Source organism: Poecilia formosa, unplaced genomic scaffold (assembly GCF_000485575.1).
Source record: "Poecilia formosa unplaced genomic scaffold, Poecilia_formosa-5.1.2 Scaffold27, whole genome shotgun sequence".
NCBI classification, from domain to species: Eukaryota; Metazoa; Chordata; class Actinopteri; order Cyprinodontiformes; family Poeciliidae; genus Poecilia; species Poecilia formosa.
In genome coordinates, this window is record NW_006799966.1 from 1737660 (window position 1) to 1761301 (window position 23642).

A 23642-nucleotide genomic window follows, 5' to 3' on the forward strand; every position below is an offset into this window, starting at 1 on the left:
GTTGTTTAAAAGAATCCCACAAGCGACTGTTTCTAGTTAAACTGTTAGATTTGTGAAGGAAAATTGCACAAGGGGGTAAGTTCTTCACTTGGTGTAGATTGATCCCTTCCAGCCTGGTGGAATGCGACTCTTTGATTATAAACAGGAAGCCAAACTTTGCATTCAGCTGTGACTGTAAGATTATATATCTCGTGCATTTATAACACATAACATTTCTGTTCCCCCTAGGGCATCAAACACCAAGATTGAGAAGATTATGAAGGAGTTGGATGAGGAGGTAGATGCTCTTTTTTTTTTTTTTTTTTTTATTTTATTTTTAAGAGATTTGAAGTAAATATGAACAAATTTTAACGCTGTGTCCTGATGTAAAGAGCCACAGTTCTTCAAACACAAGTTAGCAGTGGGAAGTGAAGTTAAATAAATGCCTGTTTATCATCTTTGGCTTTGGCTAAGGATTTGGTTTCTCCTGCATCACAGCTGCTCTCTGTTTTTCCTTGCCACAGGCGAACCTGAGGAAGAGTGCAGAAGCCAGCGTGTCTCTGCTGGAGAAAGACAAGATTATGCTGCAGCACAGATTCACCGAGTACCAAAGAAAAGCTGACCAGGAGGGAGAAAAGAGGCGCAACTTAGAGAATGAAGGTAAAAGTAATGAAGTGCTGCTGACTGTGTAAGTGGGAGGCTTTCCAGTTCAAGTTCTTAAAGTGCCACACGATCCGGTGGGATTTTTGAAACGGTGAACTCTTGGTGCATTTCTAAATCCCTCTGAACTTTTCACAGGCTTTACAACAATGTGTTAAGCTACGAGATTTCAGAAACATACTTTCCTAAAAAGGAAAAAAAAAAAAAAAAAAGAAGATGAAGCTTTTAAGAGATTTGTAAGATATTTGCGTGCATTTAGAAATTAACTGAGGCATCGTCTCTCCCGTCTTCCCCCCTCCCCTTTAGTGTCGAATTTAAAGGAGCAGCTTGAAGATATGAGGAAGATCAGTCAGAACTCACAGGCCTCAAATGACAAGATTGTCCAACTGCAGAAGCAGGTATGCACACACACACACACACACACACACACACACACACACACACTTTTGTATTTCTATCCACATTGGGATTTATTTACTTTTTTCATATTAGTAGCTGCGTATTTCTCTATCACCCTTTTTCATTTGATATACTGTATTGTTTTCCTCCCACTTTGCATTTATTTACCACTTTGTGTTTGTCTATCACATAAAGCAGCAACAAAATATGTTGATTGTTGCTAACTACTGAATACTTGCATGACACTGTTCATCATAACTTTTTTTTTTTTTTTTTTTTTAATCACAATGACCGAGCACAAATAGAAAGCAGCACTGCCAGTACTATCAGTGCTCTGCTGTTGGAGCCCGATTTAAAACCCTCTGTTGTTCCTGTTTTGCTATCGTAACTAACAGCTGGAGGAGGCGAACGACCTGTTGCGAGCGGAGTCGGACACGGCGGCGAGACTGAGGAAGAGCCACACGGAAATGACGAAGTCGATGAGCCAACTGGAGACCTTGAACCGTGAGCTGCAGGAGAGGAGCCGGGCCACCGACGGAGACAAGGCGCAGCTGGAGAAGGAGCTGCTGCTGCTTCAGAGCACGCTGGAGTCGGAGCGAAGAAACTACAGCGAGGGATCAGAGGAGATGAGGGAACTGCAAGGTGAGCACATAAGGCTAAATAAGATTCAACCCCGTCTCAATTCAATTCAGTTTAGTTCATCCAGCTGAATATTTCTCATTTTAAGTGGGAAGCGATTAAAACAATTTGAATAATGCTCCCTCCATCTCACGGCTGCGCCTTAATTACAATGCGAACGACGGAAACCCAAGTTATATTCCTTGTTTGTACCAAACAAATTGATTTTGTAATGCTAATTGTGGCTGACTGTGTTTTCTGCTCAGCGAGATTGGCCGGACTGCAAGAAGACAACAAAAACTTGAAGATCAATCTTTCCAAAGTGGAGGGGGAACGCAAGCAAGCCCAGGAACGGAGCAACTACCTGGAGAAGGTATACACAGACGGCACGAGCGGCAGCCATTTCTGACCTCTAGAAGTTGTTGTGCATTTCATGTTAATCTTTGTTTATGCAACAGGAAAAGAACAGTTTGGAGATTGACCTGAACTACAAGCTGAAGACCCTGCAGCAGCGTCTGGAGCAGGAACAAACCGAGCACAGAGTGACGCGGGCGCAGCTCACAGACAAATACGAATCTATTGAAGAAGCCAAATCAGCTGCTATGATTGGTATGCCAGCCTCGTGTCCAAGCACGCCCCTCCACTTTCCCCCGGTCTTTAATTTTTTGGGGGGATATATTTCTTATTTTTCACAGCCTTTTCCACCTAAATAAATCATATCTTCAAGCCTCGCCTTTCTGTTATGTGATCCAGAGTTAGCTTGAGGTGATGTTTGGGTTTGAAGAATTCAAAGAATAGAAGCTGCTGAGCATGTTGGGACATCACCTCATTGAATTTGAAATAGAATTGTTGCTTAAGATTAATAATAATACATACATTTCTCTCTTTTATGACCATGAAAACATCCACAAGGGCCCAAGGTTTGAAGTACACTGCAGTACAGTAATTTGTTAAACAACACACTCAGAGATCCAAATTTGGCTTCTAGATGAGGTCAAATAACCAGAGGAACTATTGATCAGTAAATCCTTTTTTTATTAAATGTTTTTTTTTTTTTTTTTACAGTTTATAGGCTTAAGAAATTGTAGTTTATTCTTAGTTTTTTTTTTGTTTTTTTTGTTTGACTTTCAACTTCTCTTGTGCAAAAAGGGAACAGAGGTCTTCCCGGTTCAAACCTCTGCTCTGTCCATATCGGTCAGTGTGGCCCTTTTTCTACACATGTGGATAGAAAGTATCTTTTAGTAAACAGAGGAAAGAGCTTGTAAAAACTACAGGCTCATGTTAGCTGCCATCTTTTCTGCTTTGATATGAATTATGACTTGTTGATAATTCACTTGAAAAAAAAAAAGGTCTTAACCTAAAGCTTCAAGTAATCATGTTGAGACAAAACTTTAAAGAATTTTTTTCACCTCCTTCCTAAACTTTAGTCACTTTGTTTTAAATCTTGTAAATATAAATTGCTGGTATTTATATGTGCAGCAAAAAAAATATATATAAATACCATCAATTTATTGCTGGTTGTGATCTCTTCTGATCTGTTGTGATCAGGTCTCGTTTTGAAGCTTTTCATGTAGCCTTGTCTCAGTGGGTGACATCACACAAATGGACAGGGAAAAGCAGAAACCAATGCAGTCCTATTATGTATTTATTTATCATGTTTTTAATGTTTGTTTGCTTTTAACACCAGTGTAAAGATAACACCGACTCTCACATTGTTGGGGAAACCCAGGAGTTTTAAGTTGGTTTCACAAATTCCCAAATTTGACAGAAATCCACATTTTACATTAATTAGATTTTATAAATATATCCAGTTCTGTGATTTCCTGCTAGGATTCACTCCATTTTAGGTCTAGATCAGAGTTTCACTTTGGAAAAACATGGAAACGCACCAAACTGTCAAACTTTAAAGAAGAATTTCTCTTAGTGTATTCACTTATTACCAGCAAGACGAAGATGAGACTCGGGTAAAAGTCGTTAAACTCACGTAACTCAATGTGTATTCGTGAAATATTTTGACAGCATGCACTCTTCATTCTGTATGCATTAATCTTTCACATCATTTTGACGTATTTTTTTTTTGGACTTCGGAAGGGGGTTTGTTTCAGGAATTTTTCCCGGAGTTCACCTTTTTTACGGAGGGGCCTCCTGCTTACCCGACTGCTTCTTATGGCTGTCGAATTAATCTAGCTAATTAATCTGTCCCTGCTTTACTGCAGCCGTTCAGCAGAAGATGTCGGAAGAGACCGGAGCAAGGATAAGAGCAGAGGGCCGTGTGGTGGAGGTCGAGAAGCAGTGCTCCATGTTGGAGTTCGACCTGAAGCAGTCTGTGCAGAAAATGGAGCAGCTGATGAAGCAAAAGGAGAGACTGGAAGATGAGGTTAGTGAATGGCTGATATACATGAGAGTTTTAATGTAATGCAGGGTTTATACACGGCCTGGAAAAGAATTGCCGTTATCGGTTTCCAGGTTGGTTTACGGAAAATGCAATTCAGTGTGGGGGGAAAAAATGCAAATGCCACCCCCCACCCCCTAAACCCGGTTAACTTATATTTTGAAGAACAGTAACTATGCTGATTAACTGGTATTTGATATTTAAATCAAATGCTTTATCTTTAATTTGCCATAAAACACCTTCGTTTTACATTTTGCCCATCATTGGTGTTTTAATTTTTGACCAAAGGGAAGCTCATTTAAATGTAGAAATAGGCCATTTTGCAGGTAACACCCCCATTTCTTATTTTTTCTTCCTCCTTCCTAGTGTCCTCCTTTTATTCCTTAGTTTCATTCCTTTATTTTTCTTTCTTGTGTTCTTCTTTTCTGTCTTTCTTGTGGCCGTTCTTTTCTTCTTTCCTTCATACATGTTTTCTTTATGTATCCTTCTTTTGCTTATTCTCTGTCCTCCCGTTCTTTATCATGTCCTTCCTTCTGACCTGTCCTCTCCCTTTGCTTTTCTTTTGTTTCCTTCATTCATTCCTTTCTTTCCTTCCTTGTGTCTTACCTGTTTTTCATTCTTCTACATAATTTTCATTTCGGCCTCCTTATCTCGGTCCTTTAATCCGTTGTGCTTCTCCTTCCTTCCTTCTTCATGTCCTTATTGTTTGCTTCATTCTTTGTCAGTGTTGTGAAATGATTCCAGCATTGTGGTGTTTCAGGATGTTTGGAAACTGCAGTTTATGAGATCCTATTACTATTCAAGCATTCAGAGACTATTTTTCTAATCCGTTGTTCAGGATGTTTTAAAAGCGTCGTTAACAATTTTGTTTCCCCCCCCCCCCCTAAACCATCACCTCTCTCAAATCCCCCTTCGTCAGGTGAAAGGTTTGCACACACATCTGGATCAGGAGTCGAGTAAGCGCGTGGCGGCCCAGAACGACCTGAAGAGCCGCACGCAGGACGTGGACCGCCTGAGGTGTTCGGAGAAGCAGCTCAAGCAGGAGATCAACACGGCGCTGGAGAATAAACGCTCACTGGAGTTCCAGCTGGCTCAGCTGACCAAGTATGTTCCACAAATGCTTTTAGAAACGTGCCTTGTTAAAAGGTAGATTGAGTAGAATAATTATTTGGGGGAATGGGTTACTCGACCATGCTGGCACTTTTTTTTTTTTCTTTTTTACTGCGGAACAAGCTGGCAGCAGGTCCACACGGGATTTCTTATTTCCTTTATAGTGCAACATGGGTCAGTAATTCTCTTAGGAAGTTAACGTGTAAATAGATTTCCAATTGGCTGTTATTTTCAAATGAGTGCTATTATTCCAGCTTAGGACATGAGCAGGCCAAAGCTGATTGGAGACGATGTTTACCCAACAGGATTAGGCTTTACTGCAGCTCCGGCTCCTTCCACTAATCCTCTACCCCTTTACTACTAAATAAGATGATTTTAGATTCTTGGGTTTGTTTTTTTCGGGGTTTTTTTTTTTTTTTTGGAGGTGGGTTGGGGGACTTAAGTTTTGATGATTACATTTGTGATTTAAATAAATGAACACATGACTTATTTGGGAGTTGTTTTGACAGACAGTACAGAGGCAACGAAGGACAGATGAGGGAACTTCAGGACCAGCTTGAAGCCGAACAGTATTTTTCTGTAAGTAAAAGTCCCACAGTCCAGATGTCTCTTCTAGTTTCCTACTGTGGGATCATCGTGCGTTTCCTCCCCTTGCAGACACTTTACAAAACTCAGGTTAGGGAGCTGAAAGAGGAGATTGAGGAACGGAACCGGCAGGTACAGGATGCTCAGAAGAAGGTGCACGATTTGATAAGCGAAAGGTACGTGGTGGACTCCTGTTGGCGCTTCGAGAATCTGCGTCCGAGGGCTTTTTGTTTATTCGTCTTCTGCGGTGCAGAGACTCGCTGTCTGCTCAGCTGGATCTGACGGTGACCAAGGCCGAGTCTGAGCAGCTCGCTCGGGCTCTGCAGGAAGAGCAGTACTTTGAGCTCACCCAGGAGAACAAGAAAGCAACGGCTCGGCACAAGCAGGAGATCGGTGAACGAGAGGCCACGATTGCACAGGTGAGCTTTAGTCTTAAATGCGTCCGTTGAAAGCTTTGCCTTTGTGGCTTTAACTGTAGTAACCCGGAGTGGTCAAAATGATTGTTTTCAAAATTGTGTGCAGCTTGAGGAATCCAATAAAACTTTGGCCAAAGACGTGGAGCACCTCAGCAAAGACAATACGGAGTTGAGTGAGAAGCTTCGTCTTCAGGAGGAAGGTACTGTCTGCTGCTGCATTCTGTCCTTGTTGCTTTGCGATGATGTCATCACGCTGTGGACCATTCACAGTCTAGAAAAGGATGGAATTTTACTGAAGTAGTTTTTAGATCTCTAAAGATGGAAAAAGGAAATGGAAAAGAGTAAAAATTGACTTCCTGTCCTTTTATCTGTCCTGTTGTCTATCAGTTTGTCATCCAGTGGTCCAGTTTTTCCTCTTTTTCTATCTACCCATCCTTTTGTTTTATTCCATATTTAAAGAATGATAACTACAGAACTATTTGTCATAAATTATTGGTAGATTTATTTATTTTTTTAAATCTTCATTGTAGGAGTGGGTGATGTAAACTTTGAATCTTATCACAATACTTTGTTGTACTATTGTGTTGATGAGGATTATGATAAAAAATGAATATCTTTTTAGGTAACTGTATATCTGTGACATTCATAGTGTCACAAACACAAATATTGTTCTTGGGAAAACAATTCCCAATTTATTGACGCTCTTGGTGGAACAGAGGAGAAAATGGAAAAACATTTCCAGTCTGATTGTTTATTTACCATAAATAACTGAAATTTATCACGACAATGAATCTGAAACACATGTTTTACGATTAATGATAAACGATGGGATAAATGCCACTTCCAACTTTTTCACTACAGGCATCTATAAAAATGTTAGTTTGTAGAAGTTTTGAATTTTTGAGGAGCCCTTTTTATTGTTAACACGGATCACATTTTATCCTCCAGACTACCTCTCCCAGAAGGAAGAGATCGTGGCTTCAGTCAAAGCCTCCTATGAGAAGGTGCTCCAAACCGAACGCACGCTCAAGACTCAGGTACAGATGAGACTCTGAGGTCTGCAGATATAATGTTCTGAGTAATAGCGGAGCGACTGACGATTGGCGTCCCGTCTTTTTAGGCGGTGAACAAGCTGGCTGAGATCATGAATCGTAAAGACATGAAGCTCGACCAGAAGAAGAAAGGTAGCACCGCAGAGCTGCGCAAGAAGGAGAAAGAGAACCGCAAGCTTCAGCAGGAGCTCAATCAGGAGAAGGAGAAGTTTAACCACATGGCCATCAAGTACCAGAAGGAGGTCAACGAGATGCAGGCGGTGGGTCATGGTCCCAAATAGCTAAAACAGAGCTGGAGCATTGCTTGTGCAATTTGATTTTAATGCAGAACTCTTGACCTTGCCGTCTCCAGCAACTCGCAGAGGAATCCACGTATCGCAACGAGCTGCAGATGCAGCTGGCCAGCAAGGAGAGCGACATCGAGCAGCTGCGCGAGAAGCTGAGCGACTTGCAGCAGCGTGTGGAGAATTCCAGCATCACCAGCCTGCAGACGGATGAAACAGACAGTAACACTGCAGGTGGGTGGATGGCAATGGTGCAACTCATAAAAAACAAATCAGATTATTTTTTTAATTTTTTAAAAATATCTTCTTATCTTTTTGCTATGCTACGGTTGACATTTATCAGTTTGAACTTTTTACATAACATTTCTGGTTGAGTATTACCTGGTCATACGTCCAACATATCTTGTTTGTAAACAGTGACTGTCCAGCAGATTTACGATTTTTGCCTATGATGACGTTTTTGTTTGGAGCAGGTACCTAAGCTGGAGATGTGTGTTTTCAGGCCAATTTCTGATCTTCAGTTTCTGTAAAGTTTTGATCTGCCAGTACTGAGTTTAACTGAATTAATTTTGCTAATAGCTGTAGAGAAATATTAGAGCAGAATTATTTTTTTTACTGCCTTTTATTCAATTGCTTCTTTTTTATATATATATATATATATAATGACATCTAAAGTCAGATGACTTTTTTTCAATTTAGGAGGAAAAATGTTTACCATATCCATGATTTCTGGTTTAACAATACTTAAACAATCTGATAATTTTTTTTTTTTTTCACTCTGACCTACTTTTTTTTTGTTAAGCATAGAATGTAACTTAACATAAACATTAGGAGAATTGGTGTGTCCATCGCTTTGAAATCAAGCTCGGTTTAATAATTTATGTTCAGATAAACAAATATTGATCCTTCTCTATCATTTCCTGTAGTTGGCATCCAGTTTGATGAATTTTGGCGCCCCCACCTGGTTCACTTCAGAACTTTCTTGTGCATTCATCACAAAAAGTAACAGCAGCTGATTCGATTGATGGATATACCAAAATTAGTGTAGCAGCTGCCTAACTCATCCCTGCAAGGTTTTGTACTTGAAGGAATGTTTTTCTCTCATATTAAAATAAGTCATGGTCTATACTGAGCAGAGATTTGAACAGAGCAACTTTGCTATATTCCATTCAGCCTTCCTGTTATCTTCTGAAAGTCTTGCTCTCCCACGGTGTTATTAGTAGATCATGGTTTAAATGGCTTCTTACATCTCCTTGCTTCTCCATTCAACAAAATTTGAGTCCTTTCTACTCACTAACAGCTGCTGTGACCTGGTTTCCTTAGAACCGATGCGTTCACTGATCAGAAAAAGATTGGGAAGTAAGCTGCTGTGGTTACTGATTAATTTTCAAATCATTTTTTCCAAATCTCTTCATGAACATTAAACTGTTTGCACAGCGTTGTAATTGTATGCAATTGTATGTGGTTAAAACACTTTCTCTTATTTCCCTTTTTGTCCAGTTGGTTCTCCTTGCTCTTATCTCTGTAACTTCTATTCCTTTTCCTCTGTGAGTAACTCGGTGGATGAACCCTTGTTGCCCGTCATGTGCTGCAGCTGTTGTGTGTTGGTTTTGTTTTGTTTTGTTTTTTTTCCTCCTGATTTATCCAAATATTCTTCTGCCTGAGCTGCTGTATCTATTGGAAGTATTGCACTTTAGAGAAAGGACAATGATGTAAATTATCTTTGGAAATCTTTGATGCTAAAAAGCGATACTGCCAGTAAAACCACAGGGCAACCTTTGAGTGGTAACGTGGAAAGTTTATCACGCGTCACATTTGGGACTTTTTTTCCCGTCACACTAGTGACCTGCTTTTATTTAAGTGTGTCTTGACACTCTAGTTGTGTCTGTGTCAGCATGTTCACCAGAAGTGATGCTCACGATGGCACACAGACCGCCCTCGCTCCGCTACGTTTTCTAGACCAGCCCGATTGAGTTCACTGACCCCACGATGGCTGTGGTTTTTGTTTTTCAGCCGCATGCACCGCCTTCCTTTGTAGTTGTAACACCAGAAAATGTAGAAATGTAACCTGCGCTGCACTTGTTTGTTTCTGTGAAAGGACTGGGTGATTTACAAAAAAATAAAACAACTTACCAAATTGCACCTGCAGCGTTAATTTTAACATATTCTAAACAGGGTTCCTATGCAGTCTGGAGAAGCTTTGAGTGGGATTTCAGTAAAAGTTTGAAAAAAAGAAACATGGTGTACAGAAAAGAATATTTGTAATTCCAGACTTTCCCATTGTCTAAATGTTTCTTTCCTTCTGTCCTTTGCTACTTGGCGTCTTTCCATCCCAAGACATTTTTTCTGCCCTTCTTCCCAACATCATGTTCATCCTTATTTATATTTTTTGTGTCCCTTTCTTCTTGTCTTTTCTGTTTTCATCAGTGTTTTCCTTTGTCATTTCCTTTCTTTCCTTCTTCCCCTGCTTGATTGCCTCATTATGTCTTTCATATTGTCTGTCTATCCTTCTCCTACCTATGGTTCCTCTGTCCTGCTCTCCTTGCTCCTATCTCCATTCCTTTCCTATGTTTAGCCATCTTTTTCTTTTTGGTTCCTTCCTTTCTTTCATCCGTTCTTCCTTCCTTTCTTCTTTCCTCGTCTGGCTTTCTTGTTCCCCTTCTTTCCTTGTGTCCCACATCCCTTTCTTCCTTATCTTTTCCTTCTTGTTCCCGCTTATTTTTTGTCTGACCTTCCTTCCAGTTTGGAATTTTTGCAGGTCACATCCTTTTAAGCTCGCCTTTTCTGTTTTACATTTAAAATAAACATAAAGAACTAATAAGTCATCTTGTAGGAACCCTGTCTAAATAAAATATTCCACAAACTCGCTGCTAAAAGCTGTTAACTCTGTTTAATTTCCTCCTGCATGGGATATCTGCAGTCCTGTCACTGGGTTCAGTGCCTTCTCCTAAAACCTTGTTTATATATATATATTTTTATTTTATTTTTATTTTTTTCTTACAGCAGCCTTGTAGTACGGCCTTGGAGTTTTGTTTTTCCCCAGTTGATTTCTGATTGCTGCATGGCCTTCTCCCTGTGTGCTTCATGAACCACATAGATGCTAATTGCTTGCATGTGGATTTCTTTTCAGAATCCAGACTGGAGGGTTGGTTGTCCATTCCTAATCGTGCTAATATCAAGCGATATGGATGGAAGAAACAGGTACACTTGCTCTTTTTAAAGTCTGACTCCACTTCTGACTTTTTGACTGTTAAGAGAAGGTTCCAGTTACCGTGTTCTGGATAATTGCAGTATGTTGTGGTGAGCAGTAAGAAGATTCTGTTCTACAATGATGAGCAAGATAAAGAACAGTCTAACCCCTCCATGGTACTTGATATAGAGTAAGTACTCCTTTGTTCCTGTTATTTCAGTTTTGCATGGTACTCCGTCTACACACACAAAAAAACAAAAAACAAAACTGAAACTACTCAGTTATTTATTATACTGTTGTCTGTTCTAATTTCTGTATATATATATATATATATTTTTTTCTTTCCTAGCAAACTGTTTCATGTGAGACCAGTCACTCAAGGAGACGTGTACCGAGCCGAAACGGAAGAGATTCCTCGGATATTCCAGGTTTGGATGCTTGTGACCAAGATGGCAGCCGTCACGCTTCATCCTGCCACGTTTCCATCAGACTCAGATTTTATTTTATTTTTTTTTTTTTGCGTGCTTGCCTTTTCAGATTCTGTACGCCAACGAGGGAGAGTGCAGGAAGGAGGCGGACATGGAGCCGGTCCCTCAGGGCGAAAAGACCAACTGTCTTGCGCACAAGGGTCACGAGTTCATCCCCACACTATATCACTTCCCCTCTAACTGTGAGGCCTGCGCCAAGCCCCTGTGGCACGTGTTCAAGCCTCCTCCGGCTCTGGAGTGCCGCCGCTGCCATGTGAAGTGCCACAGGGACCACCTCGACAAAAAGGAGGACGTCATCGCTCCTTGCAAAGGTGAAGTCTCGGCTTTTGGACGCCGAGGCCAAAAACAGTCTAGAATTTGCTGAACGTAACCAGACCTTTTCATTCTGATGCAGTTTGAAACCCTGAGTAAAAAAACACAATGCTTACGCCACAGGATGATATTTGCATGTCAAACGCCGTTATTTAAAACTGGAACACAACCTGCTATATCCATGGAAACAGTATAAGATATTTGGGTATCAACGTTATAATAACATTATAATATTTATTGGTATTTAGAAGTTTTCATTCAAAGACTGAAGCAAATATAAAGAATAACCACCTGCTGTAACCAGTGGTTCAGGGTTCCTGCATTGTCTGGAAAACAAATTCAAATTTATAAAAAAAATGTACTGATTCCCGAAAGGAATTTAAATAGTAAAATCTTATAAATCGTGACCCTATTTCTTCTATACTTACTGGACAATAACTTTGTTTGTTTTTTAAGTGTCAATTTTTTTTTTCCAGCTTCACAAAAAAAATGAAGACTTATGTTTTGACTGATCTTAAAGCGTCACTAGGAGAAAAAAAAGTTGGGGAGGAATTGTTTGTTGTTGCATACCCGCTTTTAGGAGTAAAATTCAAATGACAAAAGAAAAAAAACACTGAGGGTAGAAATATTGAGAATTAAATTTCAAATTGAGATTGAAGTGGTAAAAAAAAAGAAGAGCTGTGACAGCCATGCCTTGTGCAAGTCAGCGACACAAGCCATGTGTTGTGTAGCTGACTTTATACTTTAGAGTAATATTTGATTACAAATAAATTCTTTGTTTTTGTACATGAACAACTTTTGGTCGCACTGAAGTTAAAAAAACAAAACAAATGGAGCTTCACCTGTAGTGGTATCACGGTTTTAAATATAACTTGTCATTTCTCTTAAACAACACGTTGCTTCAGCCTTCACTTTGGAGAGCCCGTGTGCCTGATTCGGGTGTTAATCTCTGCAGCCTTCTCTGTTATCTCTAACAGTGAACTACGACGTGACCTCTGCCCGGGACATGCTGTTACTGGCTGTGACCCAAGAGGACCAAAAGAAATGGATTGGCCACCTGGGAAAGAAGATTCCTAAGACTCCCCCATCAACGTTTTCTAGAGTCTCGCCTCGTAGCATGTCCACTCGCTCTGGACCCAACCAGTCCTTCCGCAAAAACCCTAAAAGCAATACGGCAAAGCTGAGGTAACTTTACTGTGTAACTGTTGTTCTGGGTTTTAAGTTGTTCTTCTTATCACACATCATGCACATAATTTTACAGCTTCAATGTTGCAATAACTTTAAGTCTCTACGTAGCATTTTTCTTGAGGGCTGGAGGGGCAGTAGTAAGTGAGGGTGTGCTGTAGTCATAAAGTTGATCTTTTTCAGCCCCAACTTGAAGGCTGAGATGTGGTAAAGTCAGTCACATGACCTGCTGTTTGTTTCCTGTGTTGTAGCAGAGCGCAGTCCAGCCTCCACGCAGCAGACACAACATCAAGCACTTGTTGACAGGAACTTCTTCAGAGTGTTGATGTTGTATTTTAGATGTTTCCTACTGACCTTCAAATCTTTTTTTTTATTTATTAATTGCGCTCCTGGATCTTTTTTTTGTTTTGTTTTTTTAAACAAGACTTCCTGGTTGTTGGTTGTTTTTCTTCCTCCTGGCATCTGTGCAGTTTGACTCTTGGGATTTGTTGTTTTTTTCTAATTGACACCAAGGTGGTTTGGGATTCGTGAACTAACTATATACTTTGCAACTCTCATTAGAATTGTCCATACTAGATTGTTTTTCTGTCACACATGAGCCAGATTTGAGCTATTAACAGTTACATTATCTGTTCGACTGAATACTAACAAATGTAAAGATAAATAGTTTTTTTACTGGTGTTTCTTCTGTCTTTCAGCTAACCATCTGAACCATTGGGACTTTTTCTGGACTCTAAAACTTTCCCTCTTTTCTCATCAACAAAAACGGAAAAAAACAAAAACAAAATAAAAGCCTGTAGTATATTAAAAATGTATTGAAAACTCAAAATTGCAGAAAAAAAAAGCCGCTGGAAAACTGCAGTTCACGTCACACGGCGCGCCATCATGGACTTTAAAAAGGCCAAATCTACTCAATCTGCTTTTCCCACCTCTTTTTCTCTAAAAGAAGTGTCATCAAACTCAACGAACTCACAGTTTTACATTGCAACCACAAGATGGCGCACTTGTGTTGAATTAAGGACGGACAACAGCAATGGAAGCACTCACTCTGGCATTCTCTGCTTCACATTTTAAGACAGATATTAATGGAAACTGGAAAGGGGGGGGGAGTGTATGGACACCTGCAAGTTTGTTTTCATTTTAAGGTACTGTTATACAGGGATTATAGATCTGCAGTAAAACGTTGGATCTCAGGGGTGGAAAGTAGATATAACTGTGTAGTAATTTCTTTCCCCACCTGATGTTATTTCAGCTAAATGCAACAGTTGTTTCCAACTTAAAAAAAAAATGACACGATGCCTTCATCTAGCTATTGTTGTTGGCCTTTTTGCCTTTTTTTTTTTTTCTTCTTATCACTTTGCAACTCAGTTATCAGGTTTGGAGCAACAATTTTTTTTGGGGGGGCATGAGTATTAGATGTTTTGAGTATTGAGAACAGAGCATGCAAGATCATCATTTAAATCTATGCATTATTTTTATTATAATTATTTTTATTGCTCCAAGCCATAAGGAGAACTCGACTGTATTGGCATATAGGAGTCATAAAACTTAACGGATTTTGTTTTCTGTTTATTTGGTACATTGTCTCTGTAATATTGTTTTCTTTTTGTAATGTATTGCCTTATACTGGTTGATAGAGAAATGGCTCAAAAGGAAAACATTAAGTTAACAAATGTAAAACTGCACTGTTTGACTTGAGTGTAAATTATTTGTAGAAGACTAAACAGGTGTAGCATTTGGCCCACCTTGTGCCTTAACGTTTGGATATTGATTTTACTGCCATATCGTTTTTGGGTTTTTTTTTTTTTTTTGTTTTGTTTTGTTTTGTTTTTTTTTTCATTTTTGTTGCAACATAAGACAAATCTTAACTCTTCCATTGTTTTTTTTTTTTCCTTCTTTTTTTTAAAAGAAATTGCAGCCGGTTTGGTTTTTATCAGAACATTCTTTGTCTGGTTATGAATATTAAATATATATAAGTACATTAAAATACCTCTTTATGGACACAAAGCTTCCAAACTTGGTTCATGTCATATTAGAAGTTTCACAAAGGGTTTACGCAAAACTAGTCTGTGTGAACGATTGACATAATAACAAGGACAAGTTGTATCGCCTGTGTTAAGTTCAGTTATTGCAAATCCCACTATAGAGTGTACATAAAGAAAGACAAAAGGATTATGGAATACCTTCACAGTCTTTCCTTTGTAAGATTTTTATTTTCTTTTCAGTAAAAAAAAAAAAAAAAGAAAAGCACTGGAAATATGATCTCTTGTGTTGGATAATTTGCATGGGTAATTTGCAATGGACCCCGCACTGATGGATATGTCAATAAACATATCTTTATCATGTTTGTTTACTTTATTTATCAATTTATATCTGAGTATTTGAAGGGATGTTTGAAACAATCGCAACACTTGTCGAGTCCCTGAATGGGACGTTTTGTCCCTTGGTCTTTTGCTTTACCGTTATCTGTACCTTTTGATTTAATAATTGAAAATTGGTGTGGGCAGTTCTCAAGTGGATGAGTAAAGCCAAATCTGTTCTGTCAGAATAAATATTCCGTACACAATTATACATGCCAAGTATGTATGTTAACTTTAATGATCTAATTTTCTTAAGATACCTATTTCAGTGTTGCGTAAAACTCACCAAAGTTTGCTAAATCTAGACGTTTTAGGTCATGGGGAAGGCTGTTGACGTGACTCGTGGTTATTAACCTTTTTCACATGAAAGGTAATTTGGTTTTCAATTCTTTATTTATATAGAAACATTTTTGATTCACATTATCAAGAAAAAAGATAAATCCAGTCCATTTTCTAAACTAAGCAAATCAGCAATGCTATAAATGAGCCACTAAAGGTAATTATGGAAACGCTTCTTTAAAGTAGCGGCACCTCTAAAGATTCTTCATAGGGGAAACCAGGCCAGTAAAATGTGTATAAGTGTGTGTACTAGTATTTATTCATTGGGTTTTACATTTAGGGTTTTACCAGCAAAGGACCTTTGCTTCACAATCTTCTCAAAAGTGTGGTTATGCTTGTTGCTTGTGCATCTTAACTTTCAAATGACATGCTGCTTAGTAAGCGTCATTACCACAGTTTGTGGCTTGCCTTCCTTGTAGAAGCTGCTGGTGTCTTGACAATTTTCAGTAGTGTCTGACATATTTTGATTAATTAAACTTAGGGCTTTTATTAACGACACCTTATAATGTTAATTCACTATCTGAATTTCATAGCTGAAATTATTTTTACTTTTCAATTATGTCCTAATTTACTGATCGGTCACAGTATTAAGTTTTCTGTTTTTGCAACTGGGCCTTCACCAAATGAATTTTTGCTCAATACATGAATGAGCTCAGACAAGCGCAGAAGTATCCAGCAGGATTGCTAACGTGTTGTCGAGCGCATCGATAAGTTCCCAGCGTGTTGTTGCAGCGTCATCCTGTTTGAATGAAGTTCAGACTGAGAACTAGCCAACTCTTCATTCGCGCCCCAGTAGACTGACACGGGAAAAACAATATCAGATACTCCAGGAAAACAAAGACTGCCAACCATGCCGGTGTTTACAGGTATGATGTAAAACAAACGCGTCGTATTTGTTGTTGTTACCATTAAAGCTATAACGAAAGCGCGAATCCTTGCACGTGTTTTAGTGAAGCATCGTAAATACGTTAGCTTAGCCGTGTAGCATGATATGCAGTTAGCATGCTAGCAGTTCTAGAAAGACCGTCTATATTTTCAGCAAGCTGTAGCAGTTATTCCTGGAAACAATGTTGCGAAAGAAATATATGTACACATTTGTTTGGCTATATTGTGTTTTAGGACTTTCTATGTTCAACTTTACAATGTGTTTTGCTTTGCCGGCTATGCTAACTAGCACTTTCAAGAAAACCAAACAAGCTAGTCTATTTTGGCAACACTAAAGTTGACGTGTTTACCTGGTTAACTACAACCATCAAGAAGTAAAACACGTTTAAAACGTTTTAGCAAGTTGAAGTTTTATTTGTTTCACATTATTGCCTTCATAGACCGGACATGTTTCTTTAAAACACCAACTGCGGTAGCATTTTCAGTAAAGTTAGCCCATTTATGGCGAACTGTAATGCAGCTGCTTGTTTACCATGAACTGTTTATTACTGGGCATGATTTTACTATTTCTAAACCGGTAATATTACAAAAGTCAGCCAAGTGATTTATCACAAAAAAATTGCTGTAGTGGACAGCAATATTATGGTCAGCTTCCCCTTTTGTGGATGAAACCAACTCAGAAGGACTGCCCTGGTAGCTGCCTGATTCCTTGAAGCACAAGATGCTGTGTCATACATACAGAACCCATTCTAGTTGAGCTAAGATGTTCCCACTACTAACACGTAACTCACACGTACGATGTTTTTTGTTTTTGTTTTTGTTTTTTATCCGCTTTCAGTCAATGTGAAATGGGGCAAAGAGAAGTTTGATGCAGTAGAGCTCAACACGGAGGAGCCACCCATGGTTTTCAAGGCTCAACTCTTCGCCCTGACAGGAGTTCAGCCTGACAGACAGAAGGTCATGGTGAAGGGAGGCACCCTGAAGGTAATGAGAAAACACAGTGCTACAGGTTAAGCTTTAGGGACAAGGTTTCTTCTGATGGATGATTTTCAAGACGTTTATTCAAAACTACATCCACTGATTCTAGATTGCATACGAAACAGTTTTCATTATTACTGTTATTTTATTTATTTAGTTTACAGATTTCTTTAAAAAAAAATACAGCGAGAACAGGATCACCTCACATGTTAAGATTATCTGCTGTCGCAGCTTTAATGATCACAATCATGATCAGTGTGTGTTTGCTTTAAAATGGCAAAAACAGATGTGTCAGTATTTATGAACTCGTTATAACATTTGGAGCTTCCTGAAGCTTTGATCAAATGTGTCTTTTGTATTTCGGTTAGTTAATGTTATTTCTCAATTCTAGGATGACGAATGGGGAAACATTAAACTGAAAAATGTGAGTATTTATCTTATCTATCCACACAGATGTATGTTTTTTGTTTGTTTTTTTTTTACACAAATACACCAAAAACAAGATAAAAAAGCAGTGCATCTCAACATTGTGTTTCACTAAAACGCATATGTTATGAGAGCTACACAAAGTTGTTTCCAGAAGCCTCAACAATTGTCTGTTGTATTGTTATTGTAGTCAAAATTGTAATACTGATAATAAGATATAAAAAATCAGGTTGTTCTTGTCCATGGTGGCAGCTTTGAAAAAAAAAATCCAAAGTTCTTCATAAAAACACATCTGAAGTTTTTAAAATCCTGGATTCACACCAATTACGGGCTTTGGAAGTCTTTAATTGCAATTTATCATCACAATAGATTGCATTTTATATCATAAGAACATTTTCACATTAATAAACACTATGATAAATGCCCACTCACTGAACCTGCATGTGTATCTGTGTTTTCCAAGGGAATGACTCTGCTGATGATGGGCTCTGCAGAAGCCCTGCCTGAGGAGCCGGCGGTTCGGCCCATGTTTGTAGAGGACATGACTGAGGAGCAGCTGGCGTCAGCGGTCAGCGCATTTCACAAATTAATAGTTCCTTACAAACAGAAAAACTACCCAAAAACTGATTCCAGTGTTGGTGATGTTCTGTTCAGATGGAGCTTCCTTGTGGGCTGACAAACTTGGGTAACACCTGCTACATGAACGCCACAGTGCAGTGTCTACGCTCGGTGCCAGAGCTCAAAACGGCTCTGAAGAGGTACTTAATTTAGACGGAGACATCGCAGAATTAAGATTTCCAAGCGCTTACTGTATACTGTTGAATAATATAGTTTAAGTTAATTAGTTAGTTAATTTTTTGCTTAAGTATCAATATTCTCTTTTACTTTTTATAGGTATTCAGGCGCCCTGCGATCTTCAGGAGCAAATGCTCCAGCACAGTACATCACAGCAGGTTTGTAGAAATTTTCTTTGCTAAACGCTCCATTTCAATTTCTCGGACTTCTGCAAACTTTTTTTTTTTTTTTTAATATGTTTTTAATTCTTTTCAACTTCAGCCCTGCGTGATTTATATGAGACTATGGACAAGACCTCGTCCAGCCTTCCTCCCATAATCCTGCTGCAGTTTCTCCACATGGCCTTTCCACAGTTTGCTGAGAAAGGAGACCAAGGACAGTACTTGCAGCAGGTCAGAATCTGTTCAGTTCGTGTCATTGTTGCATACAGTTGCCCAAGATTGCATCTGTTTGCATTTTTTTATTATTATTATTATTTTATTTTTCTAGGATGCCAATGAGTGCTGGCTCCAGATGATGAGGGTACTTCAGCAGAAGTTGGAACCACTTGAGCCGGTGACTCCCATGGAGGTAAACATTTCTCACTTTAGTGAAATGGAGGCCAAGCAATTAATAATATTAATCTTATGATTTGATTTCTTCACGCATGCTTCAATTGTGTTTTATAGACTCTGCTATGCACATTAAAAGTGTGTCTGTTTGCTTTCCCTGCTTAGACGGAGTCAGCAGGTGGAGCTGCCTCTGCGTCTGCAAAGAAGAACTTTATTGACCAGTATTTCGGTGTAGAATTTGAAACTTCGTATCCTTTCAGCTTGTCTGAAACTACATTTTCAGTCTTTAACCTGATAAATTCTGGTCTCGAGAGTATATTGTTTACTTTCCGATTGTAGTTTTTTGATTGAAATGAAACATAGAAATAAAGAATGTACCAGAGATAGACTTAACTCTTTAGTTCAGCATGAAATGCACAGAATCTGAGGAAGAAGAGCCGATCAAGGGCAAAGAAAGCCAGCTCCAGCTCAGCTGCTTTATTAACCAAGAAGTCAAATACCTTGCGACAGGACTGCGACTGGTACGTACCATTTAGTTTCACTCCTTAAAATCCATTGGGGATGTTTTTCAGACAAAGAAGACATGCCAGGGTTCAATTAGAAAAGTACTAAGACTAATTTTTAATGTTTATCATCAAAACTCAGATTCTCTGAAGATCACAGTCATTAATAAAACTGAAATGTTCACTGATTGAAAAGTATGTGCCACTTGTTGCAGCCCAATCACTTGTTTGGGCTGCAATTGTCAACTACTTTAGTAATTGATTAGTTGTTAAATGGAGTACAATATGTAAATGGAACCGAGCAGTAATTACCGTGCAAAAAAATGTATACATTTCGCATTTAAGATCTAATAAAGCTTTGTAAATATGTTCCAATCAGGACTCCAGTAGCATAGCTTTAGATTCACCTGGTTCAAATGTAAAAAAAGTATCTCACATTAAGCACTTTTTTGCCATCCAATTGCTAACTGGTTAATCTAAAAAATAGTGTACAGATTAGCCGCACGCTGTGATTCTGTTAAGTGGAGCAGAAAGGGCTGAGCTTTTCATATGTTGATGTTTGAAGAATTTTTTATTTTTTTATTTTATCTGCAGATGCATCTTTTGATACAAATGATCAAGTACACACTAAAGAAATGCAGTTACTGCATTTTATGCAATATAATGTAAATTTTCTTATTAAAGAAATTAATCGAATTGTTTGCATATTTTAATGTATGTCTAACATTATATATGTGCTTTTTTTTATTATTCCAACAAATCAGTTAAACGTCATAAAAATTAATAAGATTATTGGATTACTAAAATAACTGTTAGCAGCTCTAGCCCCTGTACTACACAAAGTATGCACTCAACATTGGATTATTGCATTAATTACTGCATCAATGCGATGCAACATCAAGTTGATCAGGCTTTGGACCTGCAGAGGAAGTAGTCATAGTGATGAAGAGCTGATCCTGTTTCTCTCTCCACTCCCAGAGACTGCAGGAAGAAATCACAAAAATGTCTCCAACCTTGGACAGAAATGCTTTGTATATCAAATCTGTAAGTATGATCTCCCGCTGCCCTCTTCGTTTGAAGTCATCCGACTGAGATGGGACATTTTTCTTACAGCTGCTTTTCATTTGTCCTCTCTCTAGTCAAAACTTAGCCGTCTCCCTGCCTACTTAACTGTTCAAATGGTCCGATTTTTCTACAAGGAGAAGGAGTCTGTGAATGCAAAAGTTCTAAAGGTTTGTTGTCATTGTTACTCTTCATTTGCAACAGATCTTGCAGTGAGGTCTTAGTTAAACCTAATTATCTGTAAATAATTGTTTTGAATTGCGAAGGATGTCAAGTTCCCCCTCATGTTGGACGTGTACGAGCTCCTCACCCCGGAGCTCCAGGAGAAAATGTTGCCAATTAGGTCAAAGTTTAAAGAAATGGAGGACAAGAAGCTGGAGAAACAACAGCAAAAGGTGACAAAAAAAATCAATGTGGATGTTTTTTGTGGATGCTATTGTTTAAGAAATAAACTTCTTTTCAGCATAAATGCTAACATATGTGTATATTCCCGATTTCCATTAGGTGTTGAAGAAGCCAGATGCATCAAAGGAAGTAAAATATGAGCCCTTCTCTTTCCCAGACGGTATGTTGAGACGATCTCATATCATCCCCCTATACATTTAACTTTTAATGTTTTTTTGTTTTTGTTTTTTTGCATAAGGAATTATGCTTATTTTCTTTTACCTTTCTGTAGACCTTGGTTCCAACAACAGCGGCTACTACGACCTGCAGGCTGTACTGACTCACCAAGGTCGCTCCAGCTCATCTGGCCACTATGTGGGATGGGTCAAGAGGAAAGAAGGTAACCACATCTGTTGGTGATGACCAGAGCCACCCACCCACGACTGTAGTACAACTGTCTTTACATTGCGTTTTTGTGCTGTCTTCTGATGATTTGGTTAATCATCATGAAAACCAAATTAATAAGAATCACATCCAGTGACTCTAAACTCTCATTGAAGATGTTCAAAACCTCGGTAAATTTGGGATTTTTTGGCTCTTTTACAGTTTTCTTTACATGACTATATACAAGGTCTACTTTTCAATATGATTTAATACGAAATATTATGTACTGTACACGACAGCAAAGTTGCATCACACAATGTAATTGCTGCAGCAAAGTAGGCTTTATTTTCTTTTTGACTGAATGCAGGGATTTGTCTGTGTCTTGGAGATATTTTTGTCGTCATTTTGATAACTGACAAAAATAATTGTTCTAAAAGTTTAAGTCCATATCCAATCCTACTAATTATGCTTATCACTATACATAAAACTCACGAGGATGGATGAGAACAGACCTTCCACTTAAACTGTTGGAAAATGGTCACCTTCTGTTGTAAAAATCTTATGAATCTCAAATGTTTGTTTTTTTTTTCTTCTGACTTTACAATCCTAGTTTTAATATTACAGAATTTTGCCTCCAACTATGGCAAACAAATCTCCCAATTTTTCAACAACAGAGAATATAACATTTTTTCTTGTAAATATGTGAACATGAATTTATATTTAGTCCATGGCCAATAAATCTTTTCTCTTTTATCCACAATGCCCTTGACACTCTTGTCATAACATCAGCAGGTTGAAACTTAAAGATTCACAAACAACCACGTGTTGGCTTTGGACAACTAGCTTAAGAATCTGTTTTCTTTTTGTGTGTGTGCGTGTGTGTGCGTGTGTGTGCGTGCGCGCGTGTCTTTTGACAGACGAGTGGGTCAAGTTTGACGACGACAAGGTGAGTGTGGTCTCACCGGAAGACATCCTGCGGCTGTCTGGAGGCGGAGACTGGCATATAGCTTACGTTCTACTGTACGGGCCGCGTCGGCTGGAAATACTTGAAGAGGAGCAGTAGCTGGAGGGAGGTTTCTTACATCCACATAATACAGATTGCCATTTCCGAGCACTGTCTGCATAGATGTGTAATAAAACTGGTGTCTTTAAAGATTTGATTTTTTTTTGTTTTGTTTTGTTTTGTTTTGTAACCAACACTTATGCTTGTAAAACAAAATTTTGTTAAATATTCATCCATAGTGTGCTTTGAATACGGAGATCTGATGAAAGGCAATCTCTGGACTGGATCCTTTAGATTTTAAAGTCTGGCTCTACAGTTTCATTAAATGTTTTATACACAATGTATATTTTTAAAGCCTTTCAGAAGGTGATCATAAGAGCAAAACTATTTCTTATTCATTTAACCACCAAGCTGTTGTCCTTGACATTCTGGATTGAGTTGTCGGATGCATAACAGAACTCTTGTTCACCTCTTGGGCCTTTGGGTTCAGTCTCAGGTCTAAAGTGCTTGGCTCACATCATCTCCTGCGATTGTTCTCAAAAATGTATTGACAGATGAGGCTCTGTCTGCCAAATATTCATTAATGCTGTTTTCAGGGAAGTGGTTTGGGACAGGTTGGCCTTGTGGTGAACCTTGTGGAGGAGTTTGAACCATGGTTTTTCCTCAGTTGGCTTTGGTGACACTGACTTAAGACAATGTATGTAAAATCCAAAAAGACATCCACTCTCTGTAATAAATTAATTGATTGGTGGTGAAAATAAACCGTTGAACCAAAACGCTACCCTGTTTTATGACCATGAGAAAGCAAACGTCTTGGAAAAAAAAAGTTTATTAGATTTTTACAGTGGGGAGAAAAAAAAAAAAAAAGGTTCAGACCTTTGGTACATACAAAATTCACTGCTCCAATGTAACGCAGGTACAAATTAAGAAATGTTTCAAGCCTCACCGAGGCGTTCTGCAAGCTGGGAGAACCCTGCTGCGCTGAGAGCCGTTGCCAGGTTCTCCACTGTTGCTTGGGATCCCTCTCGCTCCTGCCAGGCCACCAGCAGAAGCTTGGCCTGAACGTCCACATCTTCACTGTCCGTCTCGATTTCCCGCATCTCTGCTGCCTTCATCTCCAGATGAGACGCCAGCGTCTTCCACTGGGACCCCAGTTTGGCTGCAATGTCGTCCATCTGATGGTTTGTTACAGTTTTACTCTGGATGCTCGGACCTTGAAGAGAAACAGAAAAAATAAAAATGAAACACTGGTGCAAAAGACAAACATCCATGCACACAAATACAGTTATATCAAAGGAAAAT

General features: G+C 38.8%; 3 protein-coding genes across 5 annotated transcripts in view; all 3 read left to right on the forward strand.

Annotated features, from left to right (window-relative positions):
• The window catches only part of rock1 (Rho-associated, coiled-coil containing protein kinase 1), a 35583-nt gene extending 20573 nt beyond the window's left edge, over window positions 1–15010 (forward strand). The window contains exons 13-33 of one of the 3 annotated variants that reach the window (XM_007548618.2): window positions 229–277; window positions 504–639; window positions 946–1037; window positions 1434–1680; window positions 1923–2029; window positions 2115–2265; window positions 3873–4033; window positions 4968–5152; window positions 5668–5737; window positions 5816–5919; window positions 5997–6162; window positions 6266–6359; window positions 7108–7196; window positions 7280–7471; window positions 7564–7729; window positions 10626–10696; window positions 10787–10875; window positions 11035–11113; window positions 11223–11484; window positions 12463–12670; window positions 13369–15010. In XM_007548618.2, coding sequence (XP_007548680.1) covers window positions 229–277; window positions 504–639; window positions 946–1037; window positions 1434–1680; window positions 1923–2029; window positions 2115–2265; window positions 3873–4033; window positions 4968–5152; window positions 5668–5737; window positions 5816–5919; window positions 5997–6162; window positions 6266–6359; window positions 7108–7196; window positions 7280–7471; window positions 7564–7729; window positions 10626–10696; window positions 10787–10875; window positions 11035–11113; window positions 11223–11484; window positions 12463–12670; window positions 13369–13372 — 2722 coding nt within the window. In that variant the 3' untranslated portion in view covers window positions 13373–15010. The other 2 variants (XM_007548617.2, XM_016669713.1) reach the window with 2 other exon arrangements.
• The window catches only part of LOC103135736 (ubiquitin carboxyl-terminal hydrolase 14), a 33128-nt gene extending 10583 nt beyond the window's left edge, over window positions 1–22545 (forward strand). The window contains exons 2-18 of the mRNA XM_007548619.2: window positions 3921–3926; window positions 16102–16235; window positions 17093–17238; window positions 17624–17656; window positions 18122–18226; window positions 18313–18416; window positions 18553–18611; window positions 18715–18845; window positions 18943–19023; window positions 19170–19252; window positions 19411–19525; window positions 20486–20551; window positions 20647–20739; window positions 20836–20964; window positions 21074–21134; window positions 21246–21353; window positions 22255–22545. Of these exons, the coding sequence (XP_007548681.1) occupies window positions 16220–16235; window positions 17093–17238; window positions 17624–17656; window positions 18122–18226; window positions 18313–18416; window positions 18553–18611; window positions 18715–18845; window positions 18943–19023; window positions 19170–19252; window positions 19411–19525; window positions 20486–20551; window positions 20647–20739; window positions 20836–20964; window positions 21074–21134; window positions 21246–21353; window positions 22255–22400 (1476 nt within the window). The 5' untranslated portion in view covers window positions 3921–3926; window positions 16102–16219 and the 3' untranslated portion in view covers window positions 22401–22545. The remainder of the gene's footprint in view (window positions 1–3920; window positions 3927–16101; window positions 16236–17092; window positions 17239–17623; window positions 17657–18121; window positions 18227–18312; window positions 18417–18552; window positions 18612–18714; window positions 18846–18942; window positions 19024–19169; window positions 19253–19410; window positions 19526–20485; window positions 20552–20646; window positions 20740–20835; window positions 20965–21073; window positions 21135–21245; window positions 21354–22254) is intronic.
• Window positions 22546–23579: 1034 nt separating this feature from the next.
• The window catches only part of LOC103135823 (ubiquitin carboxyl-terminal hydrolase 14-like), an 8559-nt gene continuing 8496 nt past the window's right edge, over window positions 23580–23642 (forward strand). The window contains exon 1 of the mRNA XM_007548752.2: window positions 23580–23592. Coding sequence (XP_007548814.1) covers window positions 23580–23592 — 13 coding nt within the window. The remainder of the gene's footprint in view (window positions 23593–23642) is intronic.